Source organism: Periplaneta americana, chromosome 2 (assembly GCF_040183065.1).
Source record: "Periplaneta americana isolate PAMFEO1 chromosome 2, P.americana_PAMFEO1_priV1, whole genome shotgun sequence".
NCBI lineage: Eukaryota > Metazoa > Arthropoda > Insecta > Blattodea > Blattidae > Periplaneta > Periplaneta americana.
In genome coordinates this window covers 67329964-67353131 of record NC_091118.1, presented here as the reverse complement: position 1 = coordinate 67353131, position 23168 = coordinate 67329964, and the positions used below count along the sequence as shown (strand labels likewise).

At 34.9% G+C, this 23168-nt stretch overlaps 1 protein-coding gene across 3 annotated transcripts in view; it reads left to right on the top strand.

Moving 5' to 3' along the window:
• The window catches only part of Cdc2rk (cyclin-dependent kinase 10), a 51543-nt gene that overhangs the window by 11012 nt on the left and 17363 nt on the right, over positions 1 to 23168 (top strand). For 2 of the 3 annotated variants that reach the window (XM_069817919.1, XM_069817918.1), the window contains exons 3-7: positions 3121 to 3193; positions 7583 to 7705; positions 14308 to 14482; positions 17347 to 17549; positions 21525 to 21805. In XM_069817919.1, coding sequence (XP_069674020.1) covers positions 3121 to 3193; positions 7583 to 7705; positions 14308 to 14482; positions 17347 to 17549; positions 21525 to 21805 — 855 coding nt within the window. The remainder of the gene's footprint in view (positions 1 to 3120; positions 3194 to 7582; positions 7706 to 14307; positions 14483 to 17346; positions 17550 to 21524; positions 21806 to 23168) is intronic. The other variant, XM_069817920.1, reaches the window with a different exon arrangement.

Sequence of the window (23168 nt, the reverse complement as noted above, 5' to 3'; positions counted from 1 at the left end):
TTTCGCTGCCACTCTTTGTATAAGAGAATTTGGCTCAAACCATGTGGGAAAAGATTGAGTTATGTTTCTATCCTTTTGCCATAAACAGTTTATGTTTAAGTTTAATTATTTTTTATCCTTAAATGTACTCTCTTATTTTTGCTTGTAATAAATTTTAATTCCTAAATAACATGGCCATAACAATCAAAGGGTTCATAACATATTGTCGAACCTTCATTACTGTGTTACAGCGAGTATTGGTGTTCTGTCGTAGCTATTGTTTTTGTAGATATTTTGTTATTGACAAAGGTGGAATTAGTTTGAGTTTAGTTTTAAATTTAATTTAGTTGTGAGTGTATCTGTAACACGATTTATAGTGTCCGTGTGTTTCACTTATCCAATGTCGCAAGGGATCAGTCTTGCAGTTAGCAGCACAAAATGAACCACGGGCTCAGAGGGAGAAGGAAGTGCTACAAGGGACAACAAGAGGTCTAGAAGTAATGGAAAAGGTGCTCCTCTTACAAGTCAGGCGAGAGAAATGGTTTGTAATGTGCGGGATTATTTCATATTCCTGTATAACATGTGGTAAATAGTTCTGCAGAGGCTGTCAAAATAGGAAAGAATACCATCGCTAAATTAGGAAAGGAGAAATTTAAATTGAATGAGCAAGAGGATGGACCTTTCCGACTTGAAACCCCAGGAAAGGAAAGGAAAGTGGAAAAGCAGGTGACAAATTTAGATGCCTTTCAGGAGGATGCAATCTGGCAACATGTATATTATATTACCGATGGAAGGAGCATCCTATGTTAAAAAAGCTACAAACTTCACTTCGAGATACGGATCTTTTCCATGGCAGTGTTTCTTCTCTGCACACTGTCTTAAATAATTTCTGTTTCAAGTAAAAAAAAATCAATGGTCATAAGGTATTAATAGAGAGAACTTATCACGTACACACTATGTACCATATTCGCATTCATTCATACGTTTTTTATTGTTGTTGTTGTTATTATTATTATTATTATTATTATTATTATTATTATTATTATTATTATTATTATTATTATTATTATTATATTAATCTGGTCAAAGACTACCATATGATACAAATTTATGAGTTTACGATTTTTTTTGTCAGCTGCTTAGTTCTGACAAGGCAGACAGGCGGCACAAAGAGCCACACTGCACTACCGCACAACTTCACATCACTCCCTTCCTGCATGTGTGAGAGAGAACTGTCAATACCTTTCTAGTTTTGTATAGACTGTAACCAGTGGTGTGTGGTGATAAATAATCCTGGTGGTGCACAAATATTTATTATGACTATTATTATTATTATTATTATTATTATTATTATTATTATTATTATTATTATTATTATTATTATTATTATTGGTACTAAGTACTACATAACTATTAACATATATTACGTAGGTATAGATTTACATAATTTTGTTAGTCAAGAAATTGCAGTTAATCAGTTTCCTATGCAGGTCCAGTAATAGCAAAGTGAAGTGTTCAATTTCTATTGGAGCACACCGTAAATAATATTGTTTTCACTGTATTGCATTTTATAACACAGTTCACACGTTCATAAGCATTCGATACGTGTGTCGTCTCATCAGCATTAACTGCTAAAAAGTCAGCAGCTTTCTTTATTTCTTTGAAATATCGTCATGGCATACATCCAAAATGGCTTGAAGGATTTCGTGCTGTATAGTGTTTGATGTGCTCTTGAACACTGTTCCTCTTTCCAAATGTTCCTTAAGAGTGCGTCTAATTCAGAACTGAAATTGATGAGGCCAAGAAAATTACTAACGTTTAAAGATGAGTTTCCGTCTTCATGATCTCTTAAAGCCAACTCAAAAGCTCCACAAAAACGCACGCACAAATGTTCTTGGTAACTTTATCATTGTGAAGTTCAACAATCCAATTGAATCCAATTGTGTCTGTATATTTGTTTGACCCAACACTGCTAATTTAACATTATTGTTGATGTGTGCAGATATCCGCAGAACGATAATCAAAATTATTTAGTTACTACGCACAGTCCTAAATTCTAACAGAAAAATAAATAAAATTCATAAAACGTACTTATTTTTGTTAATAAATGTTCTCCGTCGAACAATAGGCAAGGAAAACAAAATACAGCGTCTTTTATATTGCAGCCACATATTGCATTTCTCGTAAGTCCGAATGTTGAATTTTCTTGTCACTTCTCTATTACTGTTCTTCGTCACTTATAATTTTAATTCATGTGTAGGTCTACCCATCTTCTTTATTTTGATCTTTTCGTGAAAAGTCTAATAGAAAATTACACATTTAAAAGATTTTGCACACTATTCATTGTAACATTTATGATGGAACGAGCTTGAGAACACATCTGAAAGTGCTCCTAACCCCTCTTATGCACATTGTATTGCCTCCCTACCATGCTCCAAAGCCTGCCAGTGAAACAGTACTACTGCGCATGCTCGAATGGAACAGTGTGCCGCAAGTGTCGAGCGGGAAACAAAGTCCCAGGCGTCAACAAAAACAGTAGGCCTACACGTGCAGTGTTATTTTTACATAGTATTATAATAAAGAATTATGTGGCTCACACAGTCTACTGCAGCTCATTGATATAAATTTAAAAACATGTGTTATTTGAAGAGGTGGTGCACTGCTCCTGTGCTCCTTAATAGAAATCGCCACTGACTGTAACTATTTCATACTGGCAGTATGATCTTACCTGCAGAGTATCCAAAACCACAAAGTTGCTTTTTCTTCATTGGAGTGTCTGGGTGCTGTATGTGTTGTAAAACATTATTTTAATCCACAGTTAATTCCCGATTTACCACGAAAATCGTCTGTAGCTGCATTTAGATTGGCAACAGGCCATGATTGTTTGGCCAAACACCTGCATAGAATTGGAATATATCAGTCCCCTAACTGTCCATTGTGCAACTCAAACCAAGAAATGGATTCGGAACATCTCAAAATCTGTGCTTCAGTGGCTGGTCATGATAATATCTTTGAAAAATATTGGAGTGCAAGAGGTCAAATGGCTTCATTGTCAAATGCCTGGCATTAGAAAACAACAACATTATTTAAAAAAATTAAGTTTGAGCATTGTATTGAAAACATTTTTTTTTTTCTTTTCAGCTTGGCAGGTGTCGCTTTGTATCAGAATTTGAGAAGTTAAACAGAATTGGAGAAGGTACTTATGGCATTGTATGTGAGTATCTTTTGCATTATTTTCTAGTTACATACAAAGCAGTGCTTTGCAAAATAAGACATTCTCTTCCTTTTGCAGAACATGGTAGAACTGTTTTGCATTTCTGAAGGTAATTTGGGAATTTCAGTCAATTTTAGTGATTTTTTTTGCATTTTTTTAATGTAAGAATGCCTACTTTTTAGAGATACGTGGTAGGGCATAAATATATTGCTGAAAAAAGCAAGAATTGAAAAGAAAGATGAAGTTCTGTAGAGTGATAGCTGTTCCTAGCTTGTTGTGTATCTGTGTAAATTGGATAGTTAATAAAAAATGAGTAGGGCCTATACATCTTGATTACACAACTTCTAACACTATATCACTTCGGAATGTATACTATTTCTTTCACGTGTTAAAATTAGGTTACCTTGTTCACTAGTTTCAGCCTGTTGTAGGCTATCTCAGAACTAGGTGGTTCTACATATCCAACCAAAAAACCAGAAACTAAACACACTAAAACAATATAAAATATACAAAAACACACTCCCATGAAATCCTCAACACACAACTCAATTTCAGAACACACACACAAAAACACACCCCCATGAAATCCTCAACACACAACTCAATTTCAGAACACACACACAAAAACACACCCCCATGAAATCCTCAACACACAACTCAATTTCAGAACACACACACTTTTTGACTCCACATTACACTACATAAACACACCCCCACAGGAAGCATAATCAGAAGGCGCGAAAACCAGGACCACCCAGTTCTGAGAATAGTCTACAACAGGCTGAAACTAGTCAACAAGATAACCTAATTTCAACATGTGAAAGAAATGTAGTATATATTCCGAAAAAATGAGTGTTACGAAAATAGGATTGCCAGGATTTTAAACTGAAAATGAAGGAGATTTTGGAAATTATTGCATAAACACCAATACAACGTCATCAGCATTTTTTACTTTATAGAAAGGAATGTTGTGTGTAAATAAATATATTGCATGCAAAAGTATTTAATTAGAGCAGCATTTTTCAACATGTGGCACTAAGGTTGTAATTTAAAATCCCGTGGCACGCTTATATAATCTAAACCAATGGTTTCTAACTTGGGGGGGGGGGATTTTTTTATATAAAACTACGTGAAGTATGTTATTTTTTAAGGTTGGGCCATAGTGACACTTGTGGCGGAAAAGATCGCAATTGGGAATTTTATTGACACTCTCCCATTAGGCTCTACATTATTCCATAAACATTCCATCATCATTCCACAGCATTCCCCAAATGCCGGCAGGTGACACATGGAGGGGGCTGGCCTAGGGACGAGTGGAGTTGCCTGGTAGGAACTTGAGTATGCAGTGAACCTTAATGTGGTCAGTCAGTGTGGGTATGGGAATGCGCCTAGATCTAACAACTTTGCAGTGATGGGTCATAGTGCCCCGTTCCTTAAATTCAAATTCATTTCAATTCAAGATTGGTACAGGATATGTCATCAATTTATTCTACATATTAAAATTAAACACAACTTTAACTTAATGAGACTTTGAATTTTTCCATTGCTAATTTACGTATTACATATTGTAAATATATACAAAAAAAATAATCTACGTATTACTCTGTGAAAAGATTTATTAAATCTACATACTTAGACTTCACCAAACAAAATTTGATAACACAATCTCAAGGGAAAAAATGGAACTCTCTGCATCAAAAGCCACAGTTAATTCCCGATTTACCACGAAAATCGTCTGTAGCTGCATTTAGATTGGCAACTGGCCATGATTGTTTGGCCAAACACCTGCATAGAATTGGAATATATCAGTCCCCTAACTGCCCATTGTGCAACTCAAACCAAGAAATGGATTCGGAACACCTCAAAATCTGTGCTTCAGTGGCTGGCCATGATAATATCTTTGAAAAATATTGGAGTGCAAGAGGTCAAATGACTTTATTGTCAAACGCCTGGCATTAGAAAACAAAAACATACAAAAAAATACACGAATACAAAAACAGAATATATAACAATAGAAATAGAATAAAATAATACTTAAGTATAAAAAAAAAGAGGATGCAGTAATATTAATCAGTTTGAGGACCAAATAAGCAGTGCTCGTGTTCAGTTGCAGTTCAGATATATTTTTAACATAAAGGGAATATAGACATAAAATAAAATATAAACTAAAATAAAATAACAGCTACAATGGAATCACGTAATATGATATTAACATAGAGAAGAATAATATCATACGCAAATCAAGTAGGACAATTTATGGAGAAAAAAAAACGAAATAAATAAGAAAAAATATACAGGGCCATTCAGAAAGAAAGAGCAGATTTCAAATATTTATTTTAAACGAAGTATAAACACTAGAAGCATTTACCGCACACCAATGGATAGTGGAAGATTCAATTTTTTTTTAACATTTGATTACACGTGATACTTGATCCGGGGTCATAAGCAAAGGGGAAACAGCAACAGCCTGTCCACCGCAGTTACTCGCCAGTCCGAATTTGAGGGACTGAAAATCCTTGCGTAGTTGTCAAACATGCAAGAACTCACTGAAGGTGAATGTTTTTTGCGCCGTTTCTGTAAAGAAAGTGTATGAACTTTTTTTTTAGTGGATCATTATCCGAAAGACACCATTCCAAGGTGTTGGATTGGAAGAGGTGGAGAAGATCGTGTTCATCGTGTGTGGCCCCCCAGGTCCCCCGACCTTACTCCCTGTGATTTTTATCTGTGGGGTACATAAAAGACAGGATGTTTGTACCACACCTCCCTGCTACTCTTCAAGGTCTACGATATCGAATTGTTGAAGCTGTGAATTCCATAACTAGGGACCAGTTGATTCTTGTGTGGCAAGAAATGGACCATCGTTTTGATGTTTGTTGCGCAACACATGATGCGCATGTTGAGTGCTTGCAACCTCATGGACTATAAAACTTTAAACCTTTCTCTATCCAATGGTGTGCGGCAAGTGTTTCTACTGTTATAGCCTAGTTTGTTTAAAATAAATATTTGAAATCTGCTCTTTGTTTTTGAATAACCCTGTATACATATAGGCTATGTTGTTTAGTCAACTGTCCGAAAACAGGTTTGAACCTCATAAGTAACACCAATAAGGCATCACTCATGAGGCAACTAAGCCAGGAGATAATGGCCAGTTCCTTTCCCCCTCCAATGCATACATCACCGATTAACTACATATTCCACTAATCAGACTTCAGATACATACAAACAATTGTTGTTTCTCTGACATATCGCCAAGTGAGATGTACTGCCTGATAATATAATTATATACATATTAGCCAGAACCTCAATCAGAGGTAATATAGGCTGATTGATTCATACACATAGGCTATAAATTTATTTAATCAAATTGAAGACATTAACACATTTTTTATTTTCTTGTTATATTTTAGTGGGTTATATGTTAGCAGTTCTAGGTGTAATTCTAACTTTACTGATCTGGCAACTCTGGCACGCATCAGTTATTCTCTTGTCTGCTGATCATACATTTGCACTGATGAACTGAATGTTGACTTGTGCTGCTTTCACTGAAAGTTGGCTCTTGTATGTTTATTTTTTCTTTACTACTCATTTCACATTATTATTTTTCTAATTTTGCTATGACAACCTTCACTGTTTTCATTTTCTCTTGACACATTAGTGAAAATGACTGATTTAGAGCAATACTCAAAGAAATATGTATACTTACTTACAAATGGCTTTTAAGGAACCCGCAGGTTCATTGCTGCCCTCACATAAGCCCGCCATTGGTCCCTATTCTGTGCAAGATCATTCCAGTCTCTATCACTATATCCCACCTCTTTCAAATCCATTTTTATATTATCCTTCCATCTATGTCTCGGCCTCCCCAAAGATCTTTTTCCCTCTGGCCTCCCAACTAACATTCTATATGCATTTCTGGATTTGCCCATACATGCTAAATGCACTGCCCATCTAAAACGTCTGGATTTAATGTTCCTAATTATGTCAGGTGAAGAATACAATGTATGCAGTTCTGCATTGTGTAATTTTCTCTATTCTCCTATAACTTCATCCCTTTTAGCCCCAAATATTTTCCTAAGAACCTTATTCTCAAACGGCCTTAATCTCTGTTCCTCTCTCAAAGTGAGAGTCCAGTTTCACAACCATACAGAACAACCGGTAATATAACTGTTTTATAAATTCTAACTTTCAGATTCTTTGACAGCAGACTAGATGACAAAAGCTTCTCAACCAGTAATAACACGCATTTCCCATATTTATTCTGGAAATCGTTTTCTTTGAAATGGAGTGAACTGTTGCATGTTCTTTCTTATTTCAAGTTAAGCCTAATTAATGTTTTACTATAATTTATTATATTTCATGTTCATTATTTCTGGATAAATCAACTTGTAGATACTGAATCTGAATCTGAAGAAACTCCAACCGGAGAGGAGAAATTCCTGTACACAGATGGAGATAGATGGAATGCCAGAAACCACTGTACCACTATCAGGGATGCTGAAAACATGTATTTCTGTAAATATCTCTAAATTGATATTTTGCATCATCACATTATCTTCTCTTTGTATTTAGTAAGATGAGAAAGTAAAAACAAATAAGAGATACATGCAGTTTTTAAGATCTGTTAAAAATGACTCTCATTCATTCATAGTTTTCTGTCCAAGGGCAAGTCTTTCACTGCAAACCAGCATTCTCCAATCTTCCCTAATTTCTGTCTTCCTCTTATTCTTTGAATACAATCCATATGTCTTAATGTTGTCTATTATCTGATATCTTCTTCTGCCCCGATCTTTTCTCCTGTTAACTATTCCTTTCAGTGCATCCTAGAGTAGGTAGTTTCTTCTTAGCCAGCCAATTTCTTTTCCTCTTCCTGATCAGTTCCAGCACCATTCTTTCTTCGTTCACTCTTTCTAGCATAGCTTCATTTCTTAGTCTACTCATTTCACAAGCTCCATCCTTCTCCATATCCACATTTTAAATGCTCCTAGTCGTTTCTCTTCACTTCATCGTAATGTCCAGGTTTCTGTCCCATACAATGCCACACTCCACACAAAGTACTTCACTAGTCTCTTTCTTAGTTTCTTTTCCAGAAGTCCGCAGAATATGCTTCTGTTTCTATTAAAAGCTTCCTTTGCCATTACTATCCTCCTTTTGATTTCCTGTCAGCAGTTCATGTTAGGGAAGATTGTTGTACCGTTAGCATAGTGTACCTTTGAACATTTTTTTGTTTTTTAATTTTTGCTACTACCTAGAGGACTTAAACGGAAATAGATTTTAGAGAAAGCTGCGAAATAGCTCTGGTCGTAGTTTCGGTTTGATTTATTGCAAAGTGTGAGTTCTGTGGATAAAATATATTTTTAATGCCAAAAGTAAACATTTCGTTCATCGATATATGTTTTCTAACACATCAGATTGTATTTGTTACTATCAATCAAGTACAGTGTGTTCCCTATCATCTGGTGAGTAATAACATATTTTAATTTCCATGATTTATTCGAATCTCTAGTTTTGGGAGCCACATTTGTTTAAACGTGCACCCTCTTGTACCTTCGAACACAAAACATTTTTACTATGGAAAATGTTTGAAGGTACACGATACTATTGGTTTATATATATATATATATATATATATATATATATATATATATATATATATATATATATATATATATATTTATTTATTTATTTATTTATTTATTTATTATAAGTTCATTTCAAGAAGTAAGTCTGGAGTTAAGAGGCCCCCAATTGATCCGAATACCTTGAAGAAAGCTGTTGAAGCAGTTATTGCTCCTCCAGGAAATAAAATCTCAATCAGAGAAGCCTGCTCTGGTTTATGATTGCATATATATTTTAAATATGATTGTTAGTTCTTACAGCTATATTCCCACATATATTCCGTGTGTTTTAACTTACAAGAGGGTATGTTCCAAGGTACATGAACCTGTTGTACCTTTGAACATATTACATATCCCTTCATTTTATTTTTTTCATCCTTAATAGATCTGTAGAACAGGAAAATACATGCAGGAAGTTGTAAAGGAATGTTCAATAATTATTTCAAGCATTTTTTCATTTAAAAAATTTCATTTCCCAAAATTAAAAAAAAAAAAATAAAATGTGGAAAGTGTTCATAGGTACAAGTCTCCCCTACTACTTATAGTACATCCCAAGCATTTGAAGCTGTCCACTTATTCTACTGCCTCATTTTGAATTCGCACGTTTACTTTCTTTACTTTTCTTCTGATAACCATGGTCTTCGTCTTATTTGCATTTATCTTCATTTCATATTGCTAAGAGCCATCATTTAGCTCCAGTAGCATATCCCTTAATAACACCTCCTTGTCTGCTAACAATGCCATATCATCAGCAAATATTACGATTATGCACTTTATTCTTTTTCCTCTTACTATCTTACTTGTCATACAAGCTGCAACTGATGCATAGTGAAAAAACCTAGATTTAGAAAGTCATTTTTTCATTTTTAGAAAAAATGACTGACCCATTCTGGTCTCCAGTTTTTAAACTGATGAAACAGGAAGTAGTTTATTGGGCGTGAGAGGAAAGTAGACTAGAAGGGAATAGCAAATACAGAGTACTGACATGTATTTATTGTGAAAAGATTGATTGTGAAAAATGTAATTTAGTAGCATGATCGTGGAGACAGTTCAGTAAAACTTATCTTGGCAGTTCACGTGAGTTGTAAGTAGCTTTATTTAACAACAGTCACTTTGTATGTCTTTAAAATTATTACTGCTGTTGACATTACAATTAATTATCACCAAAATTCTCTATAATATTCGTACTTTAAATATAGGAAGGTGTTCAAAATAGTAACAGCAAATTGAAAATGTTGAGCTGTTATTATAATTCAGTTATCCTTGAAGATGTAGGCCAGCAGGGAAAGAAGTTAGGGGGGGGGGGGATGTAGAGGTGGTGAAAAAAAGTAGGGGATGTATAGAGAATATGAATAGAGCAAGTAGTGGGAAACGAGGGAGTAATAGTAAAGAAAAGCCAGTGTATAATCTAAGGAAATTGTGTAACAGTGGGGGAAAGAAATAGCAGAGGTATCTATAGAGTGAAAAGATGGAGACGAGTGAATGAGTAACAATAACAGATCACCATGTGTCAAGGAAGGATGAATACATATGATGATGAATTAAGGGGTTATGTACAGCTTACAGCAGTAAAATTTTTGAAAATATTTAACATTTTTTCCTCCATTACTGTATCTTGTACAATAATGAAAATTGCCTGATAAAAAATAAATTTATTTAAGAAAATGGTGAAATATCAGTATTTTCTTCTAACACAAAATAAAAAAAAATATATTATTTATTAAGGAATGTAGTTGAAAGAGCATGATATAGTAAACATGAATTTCAGCAATAAAATAAAAGAGAGAGAACATGACAAAGTTAACAAGTTTATGAGTTATGAGGGAAACGCTCCCTCACTACACAGTAAACTGTGAATTTTGAAAAATTTTACTGCTGTAAGCTGTACCTATCTCCTTAATACTTACTTACTTAACATTCTCCAAAAGTAAAACATGTTGATAGTGTCTTAATGGAACAATTTTGGCAATTGTTTCCAAAATCTCCCGTATTTTCAGTTTGAAAACCTGACAACCCGAGTTACAGATACAAATGATGTCATTTTCTACGTTATTACCCTTTTTTTTCCTCTCACATTGTTGTACCAACTTCTTTATTCCAGCAGGAAAAAGAGTTTTTTTTTTTTATTCTGTCTTCAGTGAGGAACGCACCACTTCTTTGGCATCATCACCTGTCAAGGGGTCCAAACACATGATAATCAGAGGGAACAAGGTTAGAGATGTATGGGAGATATTGTAAGATCTAAAATTTTAATTTAGGAATGGTGACAACAGTTCCAGCAGCAGTATAGGGACATATATTATCATGGAAGAGAGTTAGACAAAATCCTCTGCAGTGGTTGTATTATTGTTGTCTTAAGCTGCTCCAGTATTAACCTGTACTGGGCACTATTCACTGTATTGCCCCTTTGCTGATAGTGCTTCAGAATTGGTCCATTTATATCCCAAAAGAGAAGGCAGAAGGTTGAGACTTGAACTTCTGTTGGCAAGGAAAGATGTGTGCTGCCATTCTGAAGTCTACCCACTTATTTTAGGACTCATAATTAAGCATCCAGGCTTCGTTCTTTATGACAATACCTGTCAGATCATTTCTTCTTCAGCATTATACTGCGACACAAAGACTACGCAAGTCTGCACATGATCCATGTTGTGCTCATCATGCAGCATTCTGGGCATCCATCATGTATTGACGTGACTTAGCTTGGCTTTTCGAAAGCTGGACTTGGGATGTATCCTTACGCTTAGACTTGCTTTGGTCCATTGTGTGCCCTCTATATGCGATAATTGTCCAAATCCGACAGCTGACCTAGGTGGCATTTGTGAATCTGATGCTGATAGGTGAGCCACCCTGCCTCACTGCTAACACAGGCATGTCCCATCCTCTATTAAGCCCCAGGGTCTCAGGTTCTTCCTATGTCAGCATCAGACATTCATACTACCCAAAGATTTCACCCCAGCCTATTTTTAAGTATATTGCAGGTGATAGATGAAATGAGGGGTTGGTGGAGAGTGTCAATGGAATGATGGAAATGAGAGTACTTCGAAAAAAACTCTCTGCAAACTCTGCTTTGTTCACATATTCCATCTCGACCATTGGGGCTTCCTGGACCTACCATGCATACATACATACATACATACATACATACATACATACATACATACATACATACGAACTCTCTGCATCAAAAAAATCCACAGTTAATTCCCAATTTACCACGAAAATCGTCTGTAGCTGCATTTAGATTGGCAGCAGGGCATGATTGTTTGGCCAAACACCTGCATAGAATTGGAATATATCAGTCCCCTAATTGCCCATTGTGCAACTCAAACCAAGAAATGGATTCGGAACACCTCAAAATCTGTGCTTCAGTGGCTGGTCATGATAATATCTTTGAAAAATATTGGAGTGCAAGAGGTCAAATGACTTTACTGTCAAACGCCTGGCATTAGAAAACAACTACATACATACATACATACATACATACATACATACATACATACATACATACGTGTTCTGCCCATGGGCAGGTCTTTCACTGCAAACCCAACATTCTACAATATTTCATATTTTCTGCCTTTCTTTTAGTCTCCACATATGAGGCATATATCTTAATGTTTTCTGTCATCTGATATCTTCTTCTACCCTGAACTCTTCTCCCGGTCACCATTCCTTCCAGTGCATCCTTCAGTAGGCAGTTTCTTCTAGCCAGTGACCCAACCAATTCCTTTTTCTCTTCCCGATCAGTTTCAGCATCATTCTTTCTTCACACGCTCCATTCTTTTCCATATCCACATTTCAAATGCTTCTATTCACTTCTCTTCACTTCGTCGTAATGTCCATATTTCTGCCCCATACAATGCCACACTCCACACAAAGCACTTCACTAGTCTCTTCCTTAGTTCCTTTTCCAGAGGTCCGTAGATGATGCTCCTTTTTCTATTAAAAGCTTCCTTTGCCATTGCTATCCTCCTCTTGACTTCCTGGCTGCAGCTCATGTTACTGCTTATAGTGCATCCCAAGTATCTGAAGCTGTCCACTGCATCATTTAGAATTCGCAAGTTTACCTTCTTTATTTTCCTTGTGACAACCATGGTCTTCGTCTTATTTGCATTTACCTTCATCCCATTCTGCTCACAGCTGTCATTTAGCTCCAGTAACTTATCCCTTAGTATCACCGTCTCTTCTGCTAACAACGCCATATCATCAGCACATACCATGCATTCTACTTGCGGTATTTAAGAATCTCTGTAACGGTGGTATGGACATATCCGATATTGATATCCAGTTCCATAGTCAGAACGTCCAAAGAAATGCAGCTGTTCTGACGATTAATTGAATCAGCACAACCTCCTTTTCATTGATGGCAGCCATCCCGTCATAAATTATTGTTCGTCCACTTTCAAACATCTCTGTCCACTCATACACTCTTATCTCGCCAATACAGGCATACTGTTGCAACTTTATTTGTATTTCAAGATATTTCACGCTCTGTGACCATAAAATTGATAACTGCTCACTACTTCTCTACAATGCAAAAAGCTAAGGGCGCTGCCTAATCACACAATGCCATCTTTAGGGCACTGTCAGCATGTTTCATGAGAATGGGTCTTTCCTATGCAGGAGTTTGAAATGCCTTAAGAATTTTCTCTTATTTTTTTTAACACAGTCATACAGGTGTCAATCCAAGGCCCTAAACTAACTGTGAATCTTCCACCTTTCCTGTGTGATAGTGACAGGTGCTGTTTTAAGTTTAGTTTTTTCAAAGACTGAGAGCTAATATAAGTATGTTGGAGTCTGCTCATCAAATGCTACAACTTCATATGGGTTTAAGTAAAATGTTGTTGTGTTTACAGTTTACTATATTCCCTTGTGAGTTGTGAACTATTAACACTGCTGTATAATTCTGAATCACATTTTATAATTTCTCCTTAATGTATAAATTCATATCATGTGCGGTTCTGTAATAATTTGTGATATAATGTTTTTTATGTTGGTATATCTTTGCTATGTACATATTTATTTATTTATTTATTTATTTATTTATTTATTTATTTATTTATTTGTTTGCTAATAATTGTAACAAAATATAATATAAACAAAAAAACTTTAGCTCGACCCTTAAAGAGCAGAACTCGTGCTCAGGGACGGATTTCTGAATTGAAATTAAGAAGTATATAATACAATTTGACTTATGTCTACTACGCAATAAGAATATATAAATTTAAATTTACAATTTTTCAATTTTTATAATATCCATACATAACTTTTTTAATGTAATACTAGAACTATTAGAATTGACAAGATTAGGATATTGAAATATAAATTTGTTATATATTCTTGGGCCTAAATTACTACTATGTTAAATACTGTAGCAGTGTTGCATTTTGGTTCAGACAGTCTTAAAGAATTCATACCTTTTGTTTCATAACTATGAAAATACAATTCAAAATTATTTTGATTTTTATGTATGAATTTTATGAACTGAATGGTACATTTCAGATCGTGCACGAGATACCAAGACAGACAAAGTGGTAGCACTGAAGAAAGTGCGCATGGAACATGAGAAGGATGGCTTGCCTGTTAGTGGACTTCGAGAAATTTCTGTTCTCCTCAGCTGTCGCCATGAAAACATAGTTCACCTGAAAGAAGTTGTAGTTGGAAGGAGCCTTGAAAGGTATGGATGAATGATGTTGAATGAGTAAATTTCTCACGACTTGTAAATTGAGACACATTTATTTATGGTTGCGAATTTAATACAGCAAAACCTCTGTTTATTACTTTTAAAGGAGCTGGGAAGAAAAAGTTACAGTTGCAGAAAAATTTGAAAATTCACAAAGTTGACACATATTTCCTCATTATGTTGTACATTGTTTGCACAATTCATTTCCATCAGTCTGTGAATATATTTACTTTTATAGTTTATTTTCTTGAACTTCTTGAACTATTATTTAAATTATATACATAAAAGCCGTCCACACCTGTGGAGTAACAGTCAGTGTGTCTGGCTGCAAAACCGGGTTCGAATCCCGGTCGGGGCAAGTTACCTGGTTGAGGTTTTTTCCGGGGTTTTCCCTCAACCCAATACGAGCAAATGCTGGGTAACTTTCGGTGCTGGACCCCGGACTCATTTCACCGGCATTATCACCTTCATATCATTCAGACGCTAAATAACCTAGATGTTGACACAGCGTCGTAAAATAACCCAAAAAAAAAACATAAAAGCCTCCCGTTTCAGTTACCTGTCATCATATCATAATCTCTTCACACGCACGCAAAATAGCCGCATACTAGCCATACCAACACATAAGACATCATCGTATTCATCATCATGCACAATCTCCCTATCGCGCATGTGGAATACTCTACCCAGTGACATCAGAAACTGTAGGAATTTAGTAGCGTTCAAAAGCAAACTTATTAAGCATATTCTTACTGCGTAGAGTAGGTTTAATTTTTACTTAATCAATAAAAGAAATGCTTCTCTCTTCTTAACTTTTACAATAAACTGTCTAGCTTTTATTAATCAGTTAATCTTTTAGTACTTTGATTTTTATTGTATTTGTAAATTTAATATTATTGTATTCTTAATATTGTAGTTGTAATCCTCTGGTAGAAGGGAAGAGAAGGCCTGATGGCCTTATCTCTACCAGGTTAAATAAATAAATAAAAAAGCATTCCTAAAAAAACAGTTACAAAGGTATACCTAGTTGAAAATTTGTCATTTTAGTTTTAAAAAATCCCATTTTTAGTTTTTAAACGTTGAGAAACTTCATACAGTAGCGGTTGCTCTTTTTACAAAATATTAAATAACTTAACTACTACTTAATGTATTTTCTTCAAATTTTGCACACTTATTCTACATTATTTGATATATAATACATCTAGTAACCATGAATATGTTTGAAAGCTTGAATTAGATTAGGTTAGTTTGGGTTGTGATAGGTTATGTTAGGTTACAGTTGTTTCCGAAATTTTTTTTGTATAACCTTTCGAAAGTCGAGCATAAAATCGTCGTTTGGGAAAAAAAAATAGTTCGAAAATTGTGGAGTGGTCATCCTCCAGAATTAGCGAAGTTTCATTTTTAAAATTAATAAAATATGGAAACATAGAAAATGATAAATTAAAAAGTAGAAGGAAAAATCTATTCACATACTCATTTGCAATCTCATATTTTACTCTAATTTATATTAGTCTCTTTGGTGGCCTTCACTGCTTGAGCGAAAATGTCCATAAAATGGGTTATGTAGAAGACCCAAGATGCACAATATGCAAAGAGACAGGACAAATTCTCAGCAGAAACCATCTCCTAATTTGCCAAAAACTAGACAGCTAAACCATGAAATATTGAGTCTGTATTGGAAAGCAAGGGAAAAAGGTGCAAACTAATTAAGTCTTATCATTAGGGGCAGATGTTGATGAAAAGTCATCTTATTTTTCACATTAGGACGATGCCTATTAATATAGAAATCATTTCTATATTAATATCAACATAAAAAATTAATTTCTTATATTGCATTTTTTTGCATTTTTCGAAGTTTTTGAACTAATAGGTCATTTTTATATATTTTTTGCATTTTTTGGCCATTTTTAGGTACTTTGAAGAACTTTTAGGTCATTTGGAATGCATTTTACTTTCTTCTTTCCGATAGGTCTGTTAAATCTTTTTCTAAGCAAATAGATCAGTAGTAATTACCTACTGTTTAAGTGAATAACAGTCAAGTTTAAGTTTTATAGTTTGAAACAAACTCTAAAGACCATTCCTCATTCCAGGCTTCACCTCTCACAACGGAAGTAATATAAAATGCTTGACAACAGCTTAGCTTAAGTGAGGGCTTTGACCGGTACTGTAGTTTTGTCGGTACGAGGGTGTCTTTAGAATTTAAGTTTGGAAGGGAAGAAACTTATTTGTATTTTTAACACAAAGATTACAAGAATGCAAGCTGCACTTACAATTTGTTTCGTTATTCACACTCCCCACATCTGGAAGACCTGGTAACAAAAGTGAAGAACAGGAGGAGCAGATGGAGAATGAAGGCACTGACATGGACCACCACCGATTGAAGCACATTGTAAACCCTCATTACAATCTATAGTTTTCCCTTAAAACCTTCATTTTTTTGCATGCCTTTTTCTTTATCTTAGCCAAATTCCAGGAAGTTGCCACTTCTCTCCGAGATTTGCAGGGCAGTCATTGAAACAAAGTGACTAATTTTTAAGAAGTTGTGGTGCGAGTAGTTTGAATAATATTTAAATGTCATTTTCTTTTAATTATATGTCATTTTTCCATTAGTTTAAGGGCATTTTAATTATCATTTTAAGTAGATTTTTGGCCATCAACATCCGTCCCCTACTTATCATTATTGGACAACAACATAAATGATTTCATTTGTGTATGTCACTAGAATGATAGTTCAAGAACTTGAATTATGAACAGAAATGTCATTGGTATATGATAAACAACTGAGTTGTTATAGAATGTTTAATGAGAAAATCACTATGATCCATATGATACCAATTTATTATTCTTTTGGCTTGCAGCATCTTCCTGGCAATGGAGTACTGTGAACAGGATCTAGCCAGCCTGCTGGACAATATGCAGGCTCCATTCTCTGAATCACAGGTCAAGTGCATCATGCTGCAGGTGTTGCGTGGCTTGCGATATCTGCACCGCAACTTCATCGTGCATCGTGACCTCAAGGTATCCAACTTGCTCATGACGGACAAGGGCTGTGTAAAAATAGGTAAGTACATAAGTCAGTAAGGAATATGGGACTCAATTCCGAGTATATCCTTTGAAATCTGCGATAATAAGATGGTGTCATAAGTATATTATATTTAATGACTCACAGAATGGCTATTATAAAATTTTGCTCTGTTTCCTAGATGTCCAGGATGTGCTCAGTAATACTGCAGCTAAAGTTATTAAATTAGAATCCGATGTTGATATTCCTTAATTCATTAATTCTGTGTTCTGTCCAAGGGCAGGTCTTTCACTACAATCCCAGCTTTCTCCAGTCTTTCCTATTTTCTGCCTTTCTCTTTGTCTCCTCATATGATCCATATATCTTAATGTCGTCTATCACCTGATATCTTCTTCTGCCCCAAACTCTTCTCCCATTCACCATTCCTTCCAGTGCATCCTTCAGTAGGCAATTTCTTCTCAGCCAGTGACCCAACCAATTTCTTTTCCTCTTTCTCATCAGTTTCAGCATCATCCTTTCTTCACCCACTCTTTCCAACACAACTTCATTTCTTATTCTGTTTGTCCACTTCACACGTTCCATTCTTCTCCATATCCACATTTCAAATGCTTCTATTCATTTCTCTTCACTTCGTTGTAATGTCCATATTTCTGCCCCATACAATGCCACACTCCACACAAAGCACTTCACTAGTCTCTTCCTTAGTTCTTTTTCCGGAGGTCCGTAGATGATGCTCCGTTTTCTATTAAAAGCTTTCTCTGTCATTGCTATCCTCCTTTTGACTTCTTGGCAGCAGCTCATGTTACTGCTTATAATACACACCAAGTATTTGAAGCTGTCCACTTGCTCTACTGCCTCTTTTAGAATTCGCAAGTTTACCTTTATTTTTCTTCCTACGATCATAGTGTTCATCTTGTTTGCATTTATCTTCATCCCATATTGCTCACAGCTGTCATTTAGCTCCAGTAACATATCCCTTAGTATCATCTTTGCTTCTGCTAACAACGCCCTACCATCAGCAAATCTTACACAATTTATTCTTCTTCCTTCTACTATCATTCCTGCCATGTTCTGAAAACAGTTATTCACTAAATCCTCCAAGTATATGTTGAGCAGTATAGATGATAAAGGGCATCCTTGATGTACTCTCCCAATTTCATTTCCTTCTGACATTTCTTCTCCTATCCTGACTTTGAATTGTTGTTTCATATAAAGATTACTGAACAGCCTTCTCTCTTTCCAATCCACACCTATTTTCTTTAGGATCCCCATCAATTTATTCCAATCCACTCTGTCAAAAGCCTTTTCTAGGTCCACAATACTATACACACTCTTTATTCTTCTCTAGATATTTTTTCCCTTCCTGAAGCCAAGCAGCTCTTCTTCCAACTGTTCTTCCATCATGGAAACATGGCATGATGAGTCTTTCCACGGTAAAGATCCCGGATGTAAACTATCCCCCCATTCAGATGTTCGGGAGGAGTTTGCTGGAGAAGGACATATTATGAAGCAACCCAACATATAATATATATGTTCTAAATATTTTCACTTATTTTGTTTTTTTGAAATGAGCAGGTGTGTTTCTTTGGTGCTTTAAATGACTTCTTTCCACATTTTGCCTGTGAAAAACTAAGGTCATCTCTCAGTCCGACTAATCTAATATTTAGTAAAAATAAATGAATTATTAAACCGATTTCCTTAAAAAAGAAAAGAAAACTACTCAAGAAAGGTGTTAAATTCCCTTGTCATATATTACATATCTGAATTTTTACGTGATAAAAATATGAAACTTTTATATCTGAAATAAAACCATAAAATTTACAGCTCAGTTTTTCTAGCTGAATCTTATGTGAAAAAGAAGATAGAATTCGAATGTGTTTCTATTTTTAAATGTTGATGCAAAAAAAGTCTGAAATCTGCTGCCTCCACATGATGAACATGTAATTTCGCTATTTCATACTTAAAAAATTGTCAGAAATATTATATATAGTACAACTTACCTTTTTTTACAGTACTAACAAAGAATTCTTTCGTATGTCATGAAGCCTTTATTTCCACCAATCCACTCTTTCATTAAAATACTTCTCGAATGCTTTTCTTTTGGCATTGTAGAAGTTGTTAGCATAAGGTATCACTAAGCAGATTGAAAGTGACAGTACAAAAGTAAGAAGAAACTCCCCAACCTAACATCATTCTGTTTCATTATGAGCACACACATCTGCAAGAATGCTGCGTCAATAATGGAATGCTGAAAGTAACAATAATAGTTGGTAATAAAACAATTTTGAATTGGTTATTTTACGACGCTTTATCAACTGCCAAGGTTATCTAGCAAAACAATTTTAACTTTGAACTCTATAATGAAGGGAAAATTATAAAAGACGAAATATTGTTCAAAATAGGTTATAATAGACTCCTATTCCTGAAATAGCTATTATCCCTAAAATAGGCATTCATAGGCACTATAAAACTTGGACAGACGTTTTTAAATGACGAAACATGGATTTTTGATTAAGTTCCCTCATTTATGTAAGCAAGAATCAGGAATGAAATAGGCAAAAAGGCAATATCCAATCAATACTCAGAAATAGAAGTTAGGAGAAAAAGGAATTACAGATAAATAAAATAAACTAATACTATGCATATTTGAATCGACTTTTGCAAAAGAGACACATGTTACAAATTTAATGTTTTGAGATATTCAAGAAAAACATAATGGCAGGTAGGAAACTTAAAATTGGAACTTTATATTCTTGTTAGCTGATATATGTTATAATTTACTCATATTATTATTATTCCATTGGCCCAACATACAAAATAATATATTGTGGCACATGTCCTTTTTGCAGATATGCTGTAAAATAAAGAATGGAAATAATGTTTAATTATAATGAATATATCTTAGAACAATATTGATTATTTTTATCATAGTTAATCGATATATTGCCTTCTGAGGTTACTTTCAGTATTTTATAATATACTGTATTTTATAAAATTCATGAGTTTGTCATTAAATTTGAGCAAATCCATCGCTGAAGAAGATAATATTTTTCACATCACGAGGTAATTCATTATTTATATATATTCTAGAAGGAAAGAACAAACTTCATTTGGGATCTTTCGACCTTGCCCTTCATGACAGAGATAAAATTTTGCTGTGCCAGTTTTTAAGTTGTGTATGCAGGATATAAATACAACTGGCGTAAGTAGAACTGGAGTGAATGGGAGAGGTGCATTCTGCATGTAGTCGAAGGCAAGAACAGCAGTGTCATCATCTTCATTTTTTCCACTCTCTTGTATGACTGTAAATTTTTTTTGCTTGGCATTTATGAATGATGAGCTCAGCTGCTGCTGCTCTTTTGGCATTTTATTAAGCTGTGGAGATCTCAGTTTGGCACCCAACATTTCACACTCACTACACACATCTATTTGCGGCCTTCCAAATGAGAGATTAAAATTTGCTTTGAAATACCGGAGAAATAAGACAAAAATAAATATTTCATTTTCCATAAAAAGGACACAAGTACAGAACAAGTTACCTTTTTACAGATAACGAGGTATTGATTGTACAGTAATACTGAAATGAGGCATGGAACAAAATGTTACTTTACAACAATCGACGTGGCCATCCATTAAGTTACAGTTGCCATGAAAAAACCGATTTTGACAAAAATGTAACATAAGAAGAGTTCGCAGGAAAAACGATGAATGTCACATTTCTGTTAAGGATTACATAATGATCTAATTGAGTCTATATCTGCAAGATGTAGTGCTGTTTCTATAGAAAATAAAGGAAAGGATTACTGTATTCGTGGTGATAATTCTCCTTTTTACCATTTTTCATAAGAACAACATTAAATTTCGCAGTGTTCCATTGAATTAGATAATGACATCAACCTTAAGAAAACTGTGACATTCATCGTTTTTCCCCGCGAACTCTTCACATGTCCTTTTTGCAAAAGTCGATTCACTTTCACTCGACCATATAAATATAATTCTCGTGTCTTTTTTCAGCTGACTTTGGCCTGGCTCGGTGGTTTGGCTTGCCCTTGCGCCCCATGACTCCCCGTGTGGTCACCTTGTGGTACAGAGCCCCTGAACTGTTACTTCAAGCTCGCACTCAGACCACGTCAGTTGACATGTGGGCTGCTGGCTGCATTCTGGGGGAACTCTTAGGACACCGTCCCCTGCTACCTGGTCGCTCTGAGCTAGGCCAGCTGGAGTTGATAGTTGATCTTCTGGGAACACCTTCTGATGCTATTTGGCCAGAGTTCTCTTCATTGCCAGCTCTACAGGTAACATTTTTTTGATAATTTGATTATACACTGATGGTCAATGCTTCAGTTTTTTTTTTTTTTTTGGTTCGTAGTTTTTAAAGTTTATTTTAAGAGTTGATTTTATAGCCTCAAATACAAATAAAGTCACAATAAATATTAAGATTTCACCCAAAAATAATAAAATAATTAGTTATTTAATTGCATTTATCATGTTCACAGTTATCTAGCATTAATAAAATTGGTGATAATGATGAAACTGGTGCTTTGGTGATACAAGTCTGAGGATTTGCTATCACATTAATTGACATTAGCCTTATAGTTGGGAAAAACCTCGGAAGAAACCCAACCAAGTAATCAGATCACATGAGATTCAAACCCGCACCCAAGTCCAGCCTGGAAGCACAAGCCCCACTTACTAATCCCTAGACAAGGCTGATAGCCTGCAGCTAAAAGAGATGTTAAATGCAAGACGGATATAAACCCAAAAGGTCTGAGAACAAAAAAAAGATCAAATATGTGTTGGAAAGATCAGTTCACACATTTCCTTGCAAATTGAACAGTCTAATAATAAGTAAAACTTCATTTATACGTGTTTATGGGGTCTGAAGGAAAAATGCATAAGGGGAAAAACTTATAGAAACGGCATTTAATAACATATGAAATAGAATTACATTCAATATGATTATTTTCCAAAAAAGTCAGTTATTTTGAACTGCTTTCTTTTAAATGATTGATTAAATGTCAAACTTACTAGTGTTAATTATATAAGCACGTGTGGCCTACAGCTATTTCGGTGTATACTGTACATCATCATCAGAGCCTACTAGATCTCTGCATCATCTCTACATCGCTGCCTGTTGTAGAGGTGCGTTTGCATGTTGAAAAGTGGAGTCAAATAGAGTGTGTGTTCTGAAATTGATCTGTGTGTTGAGAATTTGATTAGGGTGTGTTTTAGTGTGTCTGTATATTTCATATTGTTCTAGTGTGTTGAGTTTTTGGTTTTTGGGTTGTATGTGTAGGATTTCCATGTCTGTATTTATGTTATTGTATGTATGGTAAGCATTAGTTATGTGTTCGGCATATGTAAAAAAAAAAAACACTATAGACCTAGTCTAACCATACATACAATAACATAAATACAGATATGGAAATCCTACACATACAACCCAAAAACCAAAAACTCAACACACTAGAACAATATCAATCAATCTTCTTAATGTATCCAGCTGTTTGCTGACAACATAAAGTCCACTGTAGTCTATTCAGTTGTTGTTTTTCACGAGAAATGAGGGGTATTTTGATCGGTGTTCATTATAGATGCCTGTTGCTAGTAGCCACAGTTGGGGTGTAACACTAGAACAATATGAAATATACAGACACA